Source organism: Andrographis paniculata, unplaced genomic scaffold (assembly GCF_009805555.1).
Source record: "Andrographis paniculata isolate CXL003 unplaced genomic scaffold, ASM980555v1 Contig83END, whole genome shotgun sequence".
NCBI lineage: Eukaryota > Viridiplantae > Streptophyta > Magnoliopsida > Lamiales > Acanthaceae > Andrographis > Andrographis paniculata.
Genome location: NW_026137621.1, coordinates 3,398,807 through 3,418,126, shown reverse-complemented (window position 1 = coordinate 3,418,126; position 19,320 = coordinate 3,398,807). Strand labels below are relative to the sequence as shown.

The 19,320-nt window shown below is 31.6% G+C and overlaps 3 protein-coding genes across 4 annotated transcripts; all 3 read left to right on the top strand.

Annotated features, from left to right (window-relative positions):
- The first annotated feature begins 5,600 nt into the window (after positions 1-5,600).
- Positions 5,601-8,023, top strand: LOC127241570 (transcription factor TCP14-like). Of its 2 annotated transcripts, none has more exons than XM_051260679.1 (2): positions 5,601-7,048; positions 7,712-8,023. In XM_051260679.1, exon 1 carries the CDS (start codon positions 5,732-5,734, stop codon positions 6,983-6,985), a length of 1,254 nt encoding a protein of 417 aa, XP_051116636.1. In that variant the 5' UTR covers positions 5,601-5,731; the 3' UTR covers positions 6,986-7,048; positions 7,712-8,023. The 2 variants fall into 2 exon arrangements, with proteins under 2 accessions (XP_051116636.1, XP_051116635.1); XM_051260678.1 differs by having other exon boundaries at positions 5,601-7,060.
- Positions 8,024-11,516: 3,493 nt separating this feature from the next.
- Positions 11,517-15,807, top strand: LOC127241882 (uncharacterized). The gene is made up of 10 exons (XM_051261137.1): positions 11,517-11,859; positions 12,911-13,077; positions 13,190-13,254; positions 13,355-13,395; positions 13,518-13,606; positions 13,708-13,821; positions 14,305-14,382; positions 14,575-14,640; positions 14,790-14,864; positions 15,430-15,807. Exons 1-10 carry the CDS (start codon positions 11,706-11,708, stop codon positions 15,535-15,537), a joined length of 957 nt encoding a protein of 318 aa, XP_051117094.1. The 5' UTR covers positions 11,517-11,705; the 3' UTR covers positions 15,538-15,807.
- Positions 15,808-16,430: 623 nt separating this feature from the next.
- LOC127241609 (pentatricopeptide repeat-containing protein At1g74630) lies at positions 16,431-18,838 on the top strand. The gene has a single exon (XM_051260751.1). The coding sequence runs from the start codon at positions 16,519-16,521 to the stop codon at positions 18,487-18,489; it is 1,971 nt and encodes a 656-aa protein (XP_051116708.1). The 5' UTR covers positions 16,431-16,518; the 3' UTR covers positions 18,490-18,838.
- Positions 18,839-19,320: the final 482 nt, after the last annotated feature.

The following is a 19,320-nucleotide window of genomic DNA, read 5'->3' as shown; positions in this document are numbered from 1 at the left end:
TAATAAGTATAATTTACGTATGATATATTTTAAACCTATTTTAAGGTTAATTAATAATAATTCCGTAAGGGATAACACGGTGGGGTAGGGGTTGGGCTTGTGACTATGAGGTCATGGGTTCAAACCCCCGATGCCTACACAGGTAGGTTCGGCCAAGAATTTATCCAGTGCACACTTAATTATTACACTTATTTACAACAAATACCATTAACTTTATTATATTTTTTCTCACCCAAATAGACTAATTTTAATAGATGGAGGGAGTAATAATAAAGGGCTAACAAACCCTAAAATTTGAAGTTAGTATTAAGAAAAAATTTGGGTAGCTTTAAAACTCTTGTAAATTAAATGGTAAGATATTTTCATTTGAAATTTATAATCCAAGTTCAATTTTCAGTGGTAAAACATATGTATTTCATATAATATTATAATAAAAACATATGTATTTAATGTGATATATTTTTTAAAAAAATTAATAAAATTATTGATAAAACTTATAATATGTTTCTTTTGATTTAGTTTGATAAATTTTAGTTTGAGTTTAGTATTAAAATAATGTATAATGAAATATTTCATAAGATAAAGACGACGTAATCTAAATAGTAGAAAATTGAAATTTTGTATAAAAAGAAACACACCCAATGTTTAGGGTTTAGGACAATTCAAATAATAAAATAAAATTAGAAATAAATGTCACAATGAAATGTCCTTAGGCCATTTCCAATACAGCGGCGCTGGGTTGGCATATTTGGTGCCGGTTGTCTCTGATCCACGCCAAATTCAATGTCAAAAATTGGCGTTGTTACAGTGCAACGCTAATTTTAGTGTTGCACTGCAGCAACGCCATTTTTTGGCGTTGTGTTATTTTTACTTTTTTTAAATTTTTAAAATTATAAATTTGGTTTTTAAATTTAATTTTTAAATTTTTTAAAATTTTATCTTAAATTATAAAAATAAAAAATTGTTTAAAATAATAAGAAAAATTGAATATTTAAAGAATAATAGTGAAAAATGGAGTTATGATTGGAGTAAAATTACTTTAGCAATTGCATGTTTGAAGTTAAAATTAAATAAATAAAATTGATGGGTTGGGGATTACCTTACTATTTTTTCTTTATTTTCCACCTTTTTTTATTTTTACTGCAAGTAAAAAAAAAAAAAAAAAAGCCTTAATTTAACTTTATATTGTTTAATAATGTGTTTATTGTGTTGCTTTTTATTGGCAATAATTTGTTTCCCGCACTATTAATTGGCAACAAGTGTCTTTATTTATGAAATTATGTCGCTAATCTAAAAAATAATATTTTGTATTATCTTTGTCTGTGTAGTTCTAAGGTTATTCTAATCTATTTTTTGTGTATTGATTTTTTAATATTAATTATTATATCAAAATATAGTACAATTTTAAAAAAGTTGCAGAAATACTTCAGTTAGTATTTTATAATACTAACAGAATGACATTTGTACCAAAATTTATACAAATATAAAATTTTTGTAATATTAAATATAATGACGCAAAAGGTAAATGTGACATTTAGAGGCGGACAAAAAGAATATTAAAATTATTGACTTTTTATAAATAGATCAAATCTATATAATATATTGTGTTAATGTATATATATTATATATATATATTTATAATATTTATAAAGAATCCTATCATATAAAAAAAATAAACAAAAAAAACAAGGTGAATGAGTATAAAATAAAGTGTAAAATACAAGTTTACAGTTACCATATGGAGATTGAAAAGAAGATTGCAGTAGTATTTGTGTAAATATAGTTTTATTATAGAGTGAAAATCACAATAATTATTTAAAAAAAAAAAAGACTATAGTTTTAAAACATACAAAAATGATGAAACAGACATATAGTATTAAGACAGATAGAGAATTATTTTTAATTTTCGTACCCAGCCAAAATAATATAAAAATTTGAAAAAAAAAATACGTAGTAGTAAAACTTATATGATAAAATAGAATATATAGTATATTTCTGTAGAAAATCATATTGATTGTATCATAATTTTATTTTTTTTAAGAAAAATATTGGAGAATATATAAATATATTAATTGTTGTGGAATAAACAAAAATAGATAATATGTCAATTGGTATGAGACGGAAGAAGTACATATATTTTTTAAAATTTTGGTATTAATATTTATTTTAATTCCTAAACTATTTTATCAAACATTTATTACTATCCTCGACATTTTCTAAAATTTCAAACCTTTAAAAACTTGTCTAAATAGAGTTATTGTTCTTTTATACCGTTTTATACCGTTTAATAATTACGATAGATAAATTTCTACACATAACTCAAAATCCGTTAAGATTAAGAGAGCGGAGGGGCAATCATGTCTAATATTTTATTCGTTCCACGCAATTTGTCTAATTTTTTTTTGCTCGTTCAACATATTTTGTTATTTTCTTTTTTTTTTTGAAAAAAAATAATATATTTTTACTAATATATTTTTAAATTATATTATTTATTAATTATATTACTCCTTAAAATCTCGTATCTACGGTATATCGAATTAATTATATGGGATGACGGAGTATATATAATTCTGACCTTTTTTATTATAAGGTTTATCATTAATACACAAACTAATGTCCTATTTTCCTATTTGGAATGTCCAACAATTATTGCCCTCTTTTTATTTTTATACACAAAATTTACTTTTTTACCCTTATTTTATTTACTCTTTTATTTTCTATACATAAGATTAAGGGTAAATTTGTCATTTTATAACAAAAGCTCTAATCGCCTAAAAATACGTATAAATATCAAATAAGACATTAGAAAATGGGTCAACCAAGTTTAAATGATTTGTTTTTGTCATTTTGTTTCGTTCAAAATCATTATTTCTTCAAGTAATTGTACTTTTCATATATATATATATATATATATATTTAAATCTTTATAACTTAAAGTATTACAAAAATATCAAATTAAATTGTCTTTGTTAGGGTTTTATTGAGCATTTAATTTACAACTTAGAAAGTTGTCTTTGTTTTTGGTTGAATTTGAATAGTAAAATATTAAATTAAAATAATTATTTGATATTATATTTTGAATGTAAAATTAATTTTAATATAATATTAAACGATATATATTTGGGTTGATTTTCTTTTTTTAGATTTTTTTTTAATGAATAATAAAAATTCATCAAAATTTTTGAAATAAAAATGTTTTAATTGAGTTAATTTGCAAAATATTTGGATATGTTTAGTTGTAATTTCAAATTAAAATTAATATTATTTACTATGTACGATTTTCAATAAAAAAAAAAGTTATTTTTTCTATAAAATTATTACATTAAAATAATATTTAAATAGATCATTTGGGTTTTGGTAGTTTTGCACAAACAAATGATGATGTGTTGAGATTTATTTTGAAAGTATTTTAAAATTTTGAAATGTTTGGAAGTAATAAAATTATAATAAAAATTAAAAAAATTTATTCGATTTAAATATTTATTGAATGTTCTGCTTGAAATAAAAAAATATGCATGTATACATAATATTTTAAATAAAAATAGTTTTATGAATATGGTATTTTATAAAATGATGGAAATTTGATAAATATTATAAAAACAGAGTAATATATATATATATATATATATTTCTTCACAACATATATATATATAAAAAAAAAACTTAAAACATATATTTTAATGATTCCTAATAATTAATTAACAATAAAAATTTAAAAAATTTCTTGATATTAAAGAACTCAACTATGGCATCTTTGGAAAAAGTTGACTCACAATCATTGTGTTGGAATTTGGTGTGTTCCCTTTCGACTAATATTATTCTCAATAACTGTAATTTTTTAATAAAAGTATATTATTTTTTATAAAATATGAAATAAATAAAAAAAAAAAACCCTAACTTGTATATTCTAATAAATTTTTTATAATTAATAACAAAATTATCAAAAATATGTATACATATTAAAAGAATACAACCATGGTATCAATGTAAAAATAATTTTGAAACACACATTTCTTTAATTTTCTTGTGTAAATTGAAAATTGTTTTTGTACTTTAAGCCTTCAAGATAAGTTGGCTGAGTACATGGAGACATTTGATACCATGTTAAATAATCATTTTACTTAAAAAAATAATAATCTAGTAAATAAATATATTATTAATTACGTGTTATATAGTATTCAAATATTATTAAATTTCTCCGTCTCAATTCAAATGGACTTTTTGGAATTTTGTAAAAAATTTAAAAATAATACTAATATTTTACTTCCTTCGTTCCGTAACAATCTATCAATTTTTTTTATTTTGGTTCGTTCTATAACAAATTATTCATTTTTTTAGTAATTGTACTATCTACCTAACATTACAAATACCCTTCCAATTTGCAATATATTACACAAATGTCGTTACATTTATATCATACAATACTAATAGGGTTAATTTAGTACTTTTACTTTAATTTATACTTTATTCAAATATAATACTAATATTTCTAAAACTCTGTGCAAAAAGTAAATGAATATATAAATATAGGACGGAGGGAGTATTAGTTATTAGAAGTGTGTAAGATGGTTTTTGATACTTTTTTTTCACCATTGTAATTTACGTAAAAATTAAAAAATATGTTGGTATTAATGTTCGATTACTTTTACTATAATAAAAAAAATAATACTTTTAAGTTAGATGTGCGAAAATGGTAAAAAAAAAAAATACTTTTATTTTGGCCGAAAGAAAATAATATGTACAATTATCTCGAATGTATTTGGTTGGTGATTTTTTGTTTTAAATTTAATTTTAGTTTTTTATTCGACTAATGACTTAAATGCAATGTTATGTGAGAGTGAATATTTTATTTTATTTTAAATAATAATAATAATAAATCAAAAATTGAATTGAAAATAAATCACTATATATGTCAAAAAACATACCCCTTCTAACTTTGTAAAGGACATGTAGAGAGGTTCATAGACTATTGCTAGTTATGAGCGAATCTACAAAAACATAAACATAATAAAATGTCGAAAATGTATCAAAATAATATTAATGAACTTAAAATTTTAAAAAATAAAATAAAAATGCGTGCTTTAAATGTAAATATAATAAAACATTACACATTTCGACTACATTTATATGTGTCGTCGCTAGAAGTGAGATCGGATCGAATTTAGGTTTCGAATAATTTATTGTCGAGAATGGATTGAAGTTTAAACTACATAAATGGTAAATATCATTGTTAAATAATTTATATTATCGTTTAAAAAAAATAAAAACAATAGTATATTTGTAACGGAATTTCGTTCCTAAAGTTCACATAGCTAACGTAATTTTATCCTAAATTCTATCTCTAATAGCATTAGTAACGAAAAAATTGGATTTAAGAACGAAAAGACGTTGTTATAGAATTGATATTTTCGTATAGTATACATGTAAACTACATTCATAATATAAGATGATTATTGAATAAAAAATAAAATGAAGAATTGAAATAATAAAAAAGGTGTCACTATTTTTAAATTTTGTTAAATTTGGAAAACAAGACATTAAATTATGGGCCTACTTTTTCCATATAAAAAATATAAATATAAATAAATATATATATTTTCCCATAATGAATGGAATGGAAAGCTAGCTAGTAGGTACCTATGCTAACCTAAGCTAGGTTTTCAACAAAGTGGGGTTTTCTTATTATTTCCAATTTCTCTCTCTATACACATTTTTCATATATCATTACCTTATGCTTATCATGGACGGCGGCGACGACGATCAGCTCCGCCTCCACCGCCACCACCACCACCACCACCACCACCACCATAGCCGTAGCTTCCCCTTCCAGCTCCTCGAGAAGAAAGACGACGAATCCACCAGCTCCGCCGCCTACCCTACCCTCGCCATATCCACCGACGCAATCGGTGGTTCATCAAACCCTACGCCGGCAGCCACCGCCGCCGCATCAACGGCTTCCTCCGGCGGCCTGCAAATCGCCGCCTCCGCCGACACCTCCAAAAAGCCGCCGCCGAAACGAACGTCGACGAAAGACCGCCACACCAAAGTCGACGGCCGCGGGCGGCGCATCCGCATGCCGGCTCTCTGCGCCGCCAGGGTTTTTCAGCTCACCCGCGAGCTCGGCCATAAGTCCGACGGCGAGACGATCGAGTGGCTCCTGCAGCAGGCGGAGCCGGCGGTTATCGCCGCCACCGGCACCGGCACGATCCCCGCGAACTTCACGTCGCTAAATATCTCCCTCCGGAGCTCCGGCTCGAGCATGTCGGTGCCGTCGCAGCTGAGATCTGCTTACTTAAATCCCAACTACGCCATGCCGCCGCAGCACCGCCGCGGCATTTTTTCCGGCCTCGGATTGTCGTCGGAAAGTCCCTCCGGCACCCTGCTCAATTTCCAATCGGCGAATTTAAACCCTAATTTGATCCAATCGAAGCAGGAAATTAGGGAAAATTCCCTAAATTTAACTCAGGATTCCGGCGCCGGCGCCGACGACGACAGCTTAGGCCGGAAGCGCCGCGCCGAGCAAGAACTGCCGCCGCAGCACCACCAAATCGGAAGCTACCTTCTACAATCGACGGCCGGAGCTCTCCAATCAAGCCACGCTTCGATTCCGGCGAATTTCTGGATGGTTTCAAATTCAGGCAACGCTCAATCCGCCATTACCGGCGATCCGATTTGGACATTCCCGTCCGTTAATCTGAACAACACCACAGGCGCCGCCGCCGCCGCCGCCGCTCTGTACAGAGGAACCATGTCCAGTGGGCTCCATTTCATGAATTTTCCGGCGCCGATCGCGATGCTTCCTAACAACCAGCAGCATCAATTAGGTAATAACGGGATCGGAGAAGGTCAATTAGGTATGCTCGCCGCCGGATTGAACCCGTACCGATCCCGAGGCGGCGGCGGCGCCGGCGTGTCAGATTCACAGGCCAGCGGCTCCCACGGCGGCGCCGACGACCGGCACGACTCCACCAGCCACCATTCCTGAATGATGACGAAGCTTTTGGTACCATTTCAGTAGTTAATTTTATGTGCGAAGCTAAGCACACACGTGAGTTCTGAGGTTTGATTAATTACCCCAAATTTGGGTTTCTTTTTATTTTTTGTCCTAATTTTATTTTTTTGTGTGATAAAATATCGAGGATTTAATTAGGGTTTGGGAAAAGGGCAATCTTTTTTAACAATTGGGATTATTTTTTTGTGACAATTAGTCAAATTTAATATTTCAAATTTTCAATCCACCCCTTGTATTTCAATCACATAATTAATATATATATCAAAAATTTTCTTGATCAATAATTACATGTAATTTTATGCTTACTTATCGGAAAGCACTCCGGGATCCGAGAGCCAGTGGTGTAGAGACCAATGATGATCCGTGTTCTGGAGTCGGGGTCCCGTGACCCCGCAAGAAAACGAAAGCGAAATTCCTTTATTGTCACAATAATATTTTTGACCAAATGATGATTACATTACACGTAGTAAATTCTGTTGGTGACGTTTCATCGACTTTGGTACATTCACGTAATAATAATAAATACGTTAAAAAATTTAATGAAAATGATAAAGCAAAAAAATAAATAAAAGTGACAGTACAATAATTAAAATAGTATTATTTGTTTCCTGAGCATAGGAAACTCATTATTTGTACATGAATATATATATATATATTTAAAAAATAAAATAAATTTATTTACTGCCTCCTATATTACAGGAATGGGGCCCGCACCTTATCAGCTGCCAGGTGGTGGGATCCACGTGTCTTTTAAATTATTACCAGAAGCAGCCACAGCTGGCGGGCGCCATGAAGATCGCTGGTGGGTGTTGTTGTCGGGCCCCACATCTACACTCAATCTGGACCGTCCAATATTTCACGTGGGGCCATCATGTCCATCGGCTGGCGCGCTCCGCTCTCTCAATTATTAACCAAGCCGCTTATATATATATGTTTTTAAAAATTAGTTTTCATACATTTCAGAAATAATATACTTCCATCCGTTCTCGTAGAAAGACTGCCTTGTTTTTTTGCACGTAAATTTTTTAATATTAATATTATATTGAATTGTAATAAAAAAAACAAAAATACTGTTATTAATATGATATAATATAAATATAATGATATTTATTTAATATATTATAAATTGAAAAAGTATTTATTATGTTAAGTAGGTAATACAATTACTAAATTAGGAAATAGTAATCTTGTTTTGGAACAGATAAAAATGAAAAATAATAACCTTTCAATGGCACGGAGGAAGTATTAAAATTATAGTATTATTTTAATATCTATTTTAATTTGAAAACTTTATAAAAATCTATTTTTTATATGAATCATTGCGTCTTTATTTATTTAAATCACATAAAATACTATTTTTCCGTTTTGATAAGAAGAGTAACATAAGTTTTTTTACATATTGATCTTTAAATATTAATTATTATATTAATACATAGTTCAAATTAAAAAAAAAAATAATAAAAATATTTTTATTAGTCTCTTATAATACAAATACAATGACATTTGTAGAGTAAATTATATAAATATAATGATGTTTTCAACGTTAATACAATAATGCAAAAAAACAAATATTGTCTTTTCATGAGACGAATGTAGTATTTCAACTTTATTTACATATATATTTTTAAAAACTTTGAGAATATTCAATAGTAATAATTATTTCGAAAAAAAATCACTTTAATTAATTATTTTTTCACAAAACATGTATAAAAAATTTTAAAATTTTTTCAAAATTCCAAAACATGAATTGGTTTTGTTTGTTTGTTGTAGTGTTTTGATTCGAGATATGTTTTTTTATATGACATATAGAGAATTGTATAAGTAAGATAAAAAATAATATTATAAAATATTAATTTTTTGTGAAATGACGAAATATAATACTAATATATATATATATATATATATAACGAGAATCGTGTTGGAAAAAAATTGTTGAAAGAACAATAATCAGAATTTTTTTTTGTTATTAATTTTTTTCTTTCAAAACTTTCAAAAATACTTTTAAAATATATCTAAATAAATCTAGTGATTGTGTTTTCTAAGACTTGACTTTGAGTTTAAAGTGTGAAATAGTAAAAATTTGAATTAAAATAATATTTGATGTAATATTTTAATTAAATAATTATTTTTGTTATAATATATAAACGAGTAATAATGAGTATTTGATTCATATTTTTTTTCAAATATATAAATAATACAAAAGTTAAAACCAAATCTTAAAGAAATAAGGCCTATATTTTCATTCTTATCATTTAAATTTATGGTGTGTTCTTTCAATCCTTTTATCACGTATATTTTCATTCATTCGTTATTTTTATATTTTTAACACAATTTTTTATATTTTACATACAATTTTTTTTTTCAAATTATTTCACAAAATAAACACAACCTATACACTAAAACAAATGAAATTTCAAGTGGGGTCAAAAGCCAACTCAATTCTTTTTTTTTTTTTTTTAATAATAATAATAAAAAAAAAAAAGGTAGTTGGGGGGAATTTTTGAGGCAAGTGGGATTGAGATTTGCAACAATTTTAGCAGCAAATTTATTGTGGGCTTTAAATTGTGACAATAAAATTGATTGATATATGGAAGTTGTCATATGGTGGTACTAAAATGTCACATGGTTTTGAACCAACAATGGTAGAGTACTAATACTAATTGGTCCCCTTTTACTTTATTTTATTTTTTATTTTTTTTTTGTTTCTTGTAATAACATAAACATTACAACAAATACTAGGATCATGTTTCTTGTCTTCTCCCCTTTCACTTACTCAAACCAACACTTTCCCATTTTCTAACTCCAAACTTTTTCCTAATTTTGTCTCCCCAAATGCCCCATTTATGCATTCATGCCTATATATATATATATATATATATATTTCAAATGTTATATTCCCTCCATTTCGATTTGTTTATTTTTTCGTGTTTTGGAGTGAATCGTACGTGTGTTTTTAGAAGAACAATTTATTACGTATCGACTTTTTATTGATGGGTTTTTAATGAATGAGGGTAGAGTTGGAGAAGACGGGCTTGATATGTTTTATTTACTTGTTATGTAGTGTAATTGGTAAATTTTTTTGTTTACGATTGTTCGTGTGTAATTGTTTTGAAATTTAATTTGTTAGATGATGTTACTATATATTTTAATTGATGGGTGAATATTTATGAAATAATAAGGAGATAATTGAAATTTATGCTAAAAACATCATTGTATGAGTTTATACATTATTGCTTATGCAATGTAAATGATGCATAAAATGATAATACATTATATTGTTACAAGTCTATGACCTCAAGGTCACAAGTCCAACCCCTACACCACCAAGTCATTCCTTACGGAACGAGAATTACTAATATATTAATTTCTAGTAAAAATGTTAGAAGCTATTATAAGTCTTAAGCATGTCATGAGTTCGAAATTTGAAATAAAATATTTAGAAAAGTAAAAAAAAGAAAAATATGATAATAATCTAATTTATGGATATATTGATGCTTACTATGAAGTTGAGATGGTTAATGTAATGTCTATATCTAAAGAAAATATATAAATTACAAAATTTATACTGAATAAAGAATGAAAACATTTTTGGAGCTACCGAAAGAGTCAAACTATCGGAAATAATATATATCTATTTATTTTTTAATTTTTTTTATTTAAGATGTTGAGTAATAAATGACTTTCAAGTATAGCTTGTATGTTCATATCGAAATATCTAAATTCTTTAATATTTTATTTATTTTCGGTCCATGCACAATATAATAATATTAAGACCAAAACTACGTCAAAACTCGAGACGTTTCATGACTATTCACAACGATAGTTATAGTAGCAAATTAAGACTATGACCGGATCTCCGAATGGTCGATGTGGAATTCATATCTTAGCAATAATGAGGTGTATATATATGAAATTGAATATTTCAAAGCTACACATAACTCAAATTAAGAAGAAAATGCAATGAAATGAGAAGAAAAAAAAAATGAAAATTGAGTTTTTAAAAATATATATTATATTGACATGATTATCTTATTTTAAAAAATTATAAATTATTATAAATATATACATAAGTTTATGATTGAAATAAAAACTTTTTATTTTATATTCCAATAAATTTCAAGAAAGCCCAAGCAAATCTCAGCATTTATTTTTATTTCTTCCTTACATTTATCTTTTACACATTTACTTAACATTAAATATAAATTTTATTATATATATATATATTATAAGATACTGAAAAATATTTTATTTTATTTTATTTTTATTTTGATATAATAATTAATATTTAAAAATAAAAAAATAAATATAAATTTTCTAGATGGGATGGAGGTAGTATATATATATAATTAATGTATTTTTTAATAAAGTTAATAACATCTCCATAAAATTGATAAAAATAAAAATAAAAAATACAATAATTAAAGATACAAGTGATCCTAAGAAATTGGGTAAAGCAACAAGACGACGAAGCTTTTATTTTAATAAACAAAAAAAATTCCAATTTACTTTTGAACTTCTTGCACTCATGAAGCTTCTTCAATGTCCTTTCAGGTCGAAATTCCAAGACAATTTAGTAACCAATTTTACCAGATCCAAACTATTTAAGATCACTCACCTCTTCATTGAAGCTGGATGATCCATGGAGGATTGAGGATTCCCGAATGAAAGATTCCCTTATCCGCTTCGCAATCCGATGGCTAAATGGGTAATCAAAAAGGGGTGCTGGACGCGTTCCGCCAAGATTTATGCAATTTGGTCCGTCTGCGCCGTAATTTTCTATTGTTTCTTCCAGATAGCTCTGCGGAATTCTTCGTCTCACAAGGATAGCAGTTCTCGTGCAGATTCTGGTAATAATAAGATGTTTCTCGATTTGCGCCTTTTTCTGTTTGTTGGTAATGACGTTGGATAATTGAATTCCCTATGATGTGTTGAGAGGCTTTTGCTTTTTGAAAATTGATCGTTCATTTCGGCTTTTCCCCTCTTTTTTAGGGTTTAATTTTAGCTGTTTGTGTTGTTCTGTTTTCCATTGTTATGATCGTCTGAAATGTGCTGCTGCTGTCCAGAAAGTTATTAGGTAATTAAATGTTCTTTCTATTCTTGAAACCTTGTGATGAATTTTGTTGATTTGGCTTGATAGGATGACAAGGAGGATATAAGAACTAATACATGGCCTGTTTGTGTGGAAGGATTAGAGTTTGTGCAAGGATTAGCATAAATGGATATGAAATTTCTTTGAATTGAAATATGTTTCTGAGTATTTGTGTTATTCTTGTTATAAAAGATGAATAGATTCGATCTTTGATGTGAATTTTCATCCAATAAAGTCAATTCGATTTGTATGATTAAGAGCAAATTTAAATGAATTTCCTTTGCAGTTGTAGCTTTGGTAATCGAATTCACTAGCATTGATAATTTCCGTGTAAAGTTTATTCATTCATTACGCCGTAGTAGTGCTCGAGTTTTTATATATGGATTGTTTTGTTAGTTTGTTTATAAAAATATGCAGTTTGTGTGCTTACCAAGGCTAAAGGACATTGCCCTTTAATTTAACATTAATTCGATTATGTCGTGTAAATTCCATGCTTGGAAATGAAGCATTGAGTGAGGGTTGTCTGATAGGCTGTTAATATATAAGTCAACAATTTATGTTTAAAAATTAGTGTTACCAATCCCACAAATAATCGAGAAAGTACCAAGTAATTTAGATTTACACAAAATTTGGTCATCTTGTTTTTAAATTCCCCTCTTGCTTTCGTGTTGCAAGAATTGCTGTTTCCAATTATAAATTTGAACACTAATTCTTCACCTTGTTATGTATTTATTGTACGTGCACAGACACATTTAAAATTTTCTGTATGGATAAAGTTGCTACAGCTTGCTTTTTGTTGTTTTCCTAAGGTTCTTCAATGGCATATGCCGAGCAGAGATCCATACTATATTCAAAAATGGCAAAAGATTTGGATGAGAAGGGAGCTGCTTTTCTCAAACAAGGAGAAACTTCTCAGTCTTTATCTCTATCAGATCTTTTTACTCTGAAGGATGGAATTGTCACTCCTGTTCTTAGGGTACATATCAATAGTTGATTTTCCATTTTTTATATTGACGATTACACGGTACAATTTCTCAAACTTCATCAGGAATGTGGTTTTTCTGTTTAATTGTTTTCCTTTTTCATAGCCTGCAGATCCTCCCGTGCGAGCAAATGTGCTGTATCTGAGTACTGAGTATTCTGTCCCAATCTCGTGAGTTGCTATGGATCTTGATGAATATTCTCATCGTATTAAGTATGGATTTTTTACATTTTATAAATGCTTGATACCGTGCCTTTTGCTGCTAAAACAGGGAGGCTGTGAAGAATGTATTTTCACCATATTTTGATAAATGTAAGATATTTCTCTCATCCCATCCCAATCATTTGACTTACTGCACTTCTTTTAATGAATACAAAAAATATGCCGTTTACATTTTTGTTTAAGTCAAGGATATTTATTAGATTTTTGCTTAGCAATCTGGTTTCAGAACTCTTCCATGTACCATTTTAGCATGTTCCATGCTTCACACCACAAGACTCCTGTCCCTGTAACAGAAACAGAGGTATTTATGTATTGATTTTATGTGTCGTCGGTTGTAATCTTTAGTTTTTTCTCGTATATAACATTGGCTACACCCCACTCAGTAACCAACTCTATTTCCAGATTGAAGCTGAAGCTAATGCCGTTGAAGGTGTTGCAGCTACCATCTGCCCATTGAATATTGTCCTCGATCGGGTGATTTTGACCTCAACAGGTGTATTATTGGGTTGTTGGCAGGTAACTCGCTGTTTTTTAAGCCTTACATGATTCCTAAATTATTGAAAGTGTATCTGGTTGTTAATATTATTCATTTCTTGGGTAGATAGTTTTTCAGCTGTCGTTAATAGAATGATTCTCTAGATATTACATTATTGTTTATTTGGAGCATCTTCAATCGAATATTGTATTTTCACTGAAGATTCGGATCAAATGATATGAAGGCTAATTGAAATGAATAATATTTAATAACTCATATTCTGCTAATCAATTTTCGAAAAAATAATGTCCATGTCCTAAATCTCAAATTGCATTTTTTTGACCTTTCGACCTGTTGTTCATTTGTTATATTTTATATTGCTTCACATTGTTGCCATTTTGGTGCTTTATGTCCCTTAACCTGCACGTTTCAGCAAACTATCGATCTGACCTCAAAATTGTCTCTTTTATTACTCTGGTGAATTTTCTTACGAACGATTTCGAATGCTTATTGTGATCGCTCAGGTGGCCTCAGGCAACGATCCGGTAACTATTCGTGCAAAACTAAAAGCTGCTCTTCCACGCGCTCCACAAAATCAGCTTGTAAGGACTCTGTTAACATTTTTATCGCTACTTTAAATTCCACCCATTTTGTAATTAAGCAGTGGCACAATGTTTAGCATACGACAATTCCTAATCATAAGAACTGTCAAGCTAAGACAGTAAGATGGCCGTGGATCAGCAATTTCAGTTCAATATCGGGGGTTCTAATGCTTGGTTTCATCTTTACTACAGTATGACGAGGCAATGCTTCATACATCATTTGCAAGGCTTTTGGGTCACCCAAAGAAGTTTCCCAAGGTACATATTGAATTACGGTTCAATCTTCCGGAGTGAAATTTTGCTTAAGTTAGATTTTCACATATTACATTGGCGATTGCAAGAAAAAAATAATCCATTTTTCACGGTGGCTTTCGTTCGTCATTTCTTCCTTTTCCCCTTGCGCGCAGGACGAAAATAAATCAGAGCTCCAGATTTTTCATGACCTTGTGAGCAAGCTAAACAGCCAAATTCAGGGAACAAAGGTACTCTTCCCTTTCGATAAGTTCTAACTCATATTTGTTTCAAGGTCGTTCATTAAACTTATGCTTACGTTCCGTTTAAGTCTGTCCGCTAAACTTATGCTCATACCATAAATTGCAACAAATTTTCCCTATTTAACATGTAATAACAACTCTGCCGCTGTCGTTACATCACACATACGCTGTCATTTCAACCCATTTCTTGATGAATTTTCTAAAAATATCCTCATGTAACACATCTATTTTACATTAAAATATTACTTTTTCTTAGTCTCCGTAGCTCCAGTCACCACATTTTACACATATTCAACAATTAACGGATTAAACATCAAAATATGCATAGAAGGCCTGCCATTCCAATATTTTCTTCAGTCGCTCTTTTTCCTAGACATGAGTTATACAGTCGATACATTGTTCTTTTTATTACAAAATCGTGGCACTCTGCTTCGGATCTTCTCACAGCATTCTGCAATTCTCTTAACTATAATCATTTGAAAACCATTTAATGCCTAACTTGTTGGTGACATATAAATGTTTATGTTCGAGTCTTGATTATGTTTGGTTGCAGGCAACAGTTTCTGAGCTGTGGTACGTGGAAGAGCTCGATCTGCTGGCTTTGGCCTTGGACGGAAGAATGAAGACAAGGAAGTTTCAACTTGCGTGTTCCCTAGCCTAGCCTAGCCGACGACCTCTTAGTCTTATTTCGACTACAATAATCATAATCCCACTGGTTCGGTTTGGTATTCGATTCTACGCAATTCACCGAGCATTGTAATACATAAAGGAGAGCGCGCACACACATATATGTATAGATGTATGTGTATGTATAGATTATAGAGGGATGATGAGGAGAAGCTTTGCAAATCAGGCAACATTGAGGATGCCTTGGTTGTAATCAATTTTATGGATGTTAAAATTGTATTGTAAATTTGTTGAAACGATAGAAGTCGTGAATTGTGCTTTAAATTTACTGAATTATATTTTGCCCCTCTCAAAACAATTATGATGTTATCTCTAATTTTTTTTTTTTAGTATTTACACAGATATTATTACATTACGCTTATCACTTTAATTAATTTATTTTTTAAATTTCCATAAAATAAGGACAATATAATCATTTATATTCTACTTAATTTAATACTACTACTGTTGGTCTACTTACAGCATATCTACAGATATCATTACATTTAGTATTATAAGTAAAAATATTTTTATTATTTTTCTTTAATTAATACCACTTCCGTCTGTCTGTCTCATTTACATTTTATATATTTACTTTTTTATATATTTTGATCGTGTAAACAAAGACCCACTATTATTCCTTAGATAATGTCTCCACTCCTAATAAGATCTTTCTCCAAATACACTGTTAATCTAATTTTCCCTCCAAAAATTATTAAACTAAACACTTATTTTTTTTTATATTATACTAAAAATTAATTTAAATTCAAAATATTACGTCAAACGCCTATTTATATCACATTGTAAAACTATTCAAATTCAGAACTTTTACTATTTAAATCTCTAACTCAAAATCTCCAAACAAACACACCCTTTAACAATACTCCCTGATGGCCTAATCACTAGTCAGACAGTCATCAGCACAGCAACGAACAAAAAATCAACCACATGATCCGTACCACACTTATTCTGTAGCATGCAAATGAACAACGCGGAGCAATTCTGCACCCTGCTCTCCAAAACCTGCAAATCCCTCCGATCTCTCCTCCAATTCCACGCCCACGCCACCAAATCCGGCCTCGACTCCGACCTCCTCGTCGCCGGAAACCTCCTGCTCCACTGCGCCGTCAACCTCTCCGGCGCCGCCCTCCGCCACGCCGCCCTCCTCCTCCGCCACTCCCCCAATCCCGACCCCTTCATGTACAACACCCTCATCCGCGGCTTCTCCCAATCCCATTCCCCTCACAAATCCATCTCCACCTTCTCCCAAATGCTCAAAAATCCAAACTCCCCACTCGACTCTTTCACCTTCGCCTTCACCCTCAAATCCGCCGCTAACATGCGCTGCTTAAGAACAGGAACTCAGTTGCATTCGCAGGCCTTGCTGCGCGGCCTTCGTAGCCATCTCTTCGTCGGGACGACATTGCTGAGCATGTACGCCGAATGCGGCAGGATCGAATTTGCACAGAAGGTGTTCGACGAAATGCCTGACCGGAATATCGCCACGTGGAACGCGCTGGTGACAGCTTTTTTCAGGTCCGGCGACGTGATCGGAGCCGAAAGGGTGTTTAATTCGATGCCGGCGAAGGGTTTGATCTCTCACAATTTGATGATAGCCGGGTACGCCAAGTTCGGCGAGTTCGTGTTGGCGGAGAAGGTGTTCGACGAAATGCCTAGTAGGGATGACGTGTCGTGGGGTACTATGATCGTCGGGTTCGCGCAACACGGATGGTTCGATCATGCGTTTCGGTATTTTCGGGAGTTGGTGAGGGCGGGGACGACGCCGAGTGAAGTGAGTTTGACGGGCGTTTTATCCGCATGCGCGCAAATGGGCGCGTTGGAGTTTACGAAGATTTTGCAATGTTACATCGAGAAAGTCGGGTTACTATGGATGATAGCGGCGAATAACGCGCTCATCGATGCGTATTCGAAGTGTGGATATACAGACACAGCTCGATTGGTGTTCGAGAGGATGCCGGGAGGAAAGAGCGTCGTTTCTTGGACGTCGATAATCGGGGGTTTGGCAATGCAAGGCTACGCCGAGGAGGCGCTCAATCTTTTCAGCAAAATGGAAGCTTCTAGAATCTACCCTGACGGAACGACTTTCATCGCTGTCCTTTATGCATGTAGTCACGCCGGTTTGGTCGATCGAGGGCGTGAAATTTTCGACAAGATGAGTAGGGTCTACGGTGTCGAGCCTCGGATAGAACATTACGGTTGCATGGTGGATCTATACGGCCGCGCGGGTCAACTTACGAAGGCGTACGAGTTTGTCATCGACATGCCGGTTCGAGCCAACGACGTTATATGGCGAACGCTTCTCGGGTCGTGTACATTTCACGGGAATGTGAAATTGGCGGAGGAGGTGAGGGGAAGGCTATCGGAGTTGGATCCGGGGAATTCCGGCGACCATGTTTTGTTGTCGAACGTCTATGCTTGCGCGGGCAAGTGGAAGGACGCGGCGTCGGTGAGAAAAGCCATGGCCGAGCGTAACTTGGCGAAAACGCCGGGTTGGAGCATGGTCGAAGTGAATAAGGCGATGTACACGTTCGTCGCGGGCGTGAAGGAAGACGACGTGACGATGGAGGCTTACGAGAAGTTGAAGGAAGTAATGGCGAGGGTTAGAGTCGAGGGGGGTTATGTTCCGGAGGTTGTCGATGTTTTGCACGACATCGAAGAGGAGGAGAAGGCGGGCGCGATCGTTGCGCACAGCGAGAAATTGGCGGTGGCGTTTGCGATGGCGAGGGCGGCGGCGGCGGCGGCGCCGGGGAATGGAAATGGGAATGGAGGGGTTGTGAGAGTTGTGAAGAACTTGAGAGTTTGTAAGGATTGTCATGGTGTGATGAAGTTGATTTCGAAGGTTTATGAGATTGAGATTTTGCTTAGGGATCGCAGTAGGTTTCACTCTTTTAGAAAAGGGATTTGTTCTTGTCGAGATTATTGGTGACAATCAAATGAAACCATAATGGGGTTTTGATTTTTGATTTTGGGCTTTAGGTTTTGTCAATTTGGAGTATTGACTTTAATGTGTTTTTTACAACAACTAATATTCTTTATTAGGATATACTCCCTCGCCCAAGCTGCTATAAATTTACTTCTAAACAAGAGATATTACAATGCTTGATTTTTATGTTTTTTTGATAAATTTGGAAAAATTTTAGTTTGAATTTGATATTAAGGGTGTGTTTGTTTGGGGGTTTGGATTTTGAGTTGAGATTTGAATAGTAAAAATTTTGAATTTGAATAGTTATATGATGTGATATAAATGGGTGTTATGATTTGATGTTTTGGGGGAAAAATTTTGGATGAATAGTAGGATGGGTAAAACTCGAACTCCCGACCTAAGGGTCGGGAGGTTGAAAGTTTCGACTACACTCTCATTCCCAGGTAATAATACAATATATAGACAACCCATCTTAATTCAAAAAATATATTTTTTTTTATCATTTTTATCGGTCTCGCTTTAAAATATTTATTTTCTATTTTAGAAAAAATAATCATTCACTAATATAACATTAACTTTTACTTAAATTACAAATATACTGTACAATTACTTTATATGTAAGTTAAAAAGGACAATAATATCAACGTTTTATAAACTTTCACTAACTATTAAAATAATATTATTTTTTTAATTTATTACTCTTTCCGTCTCATATAATTTGTCTCTATTTTCTATTTTCGTCCGTCTCATATAATTTGTCATTTCTGTTTTTAAAAATATAATTATACATTTTAATTTTATTTTAAATTTTAAATTTTATAATTTTTTTAATCT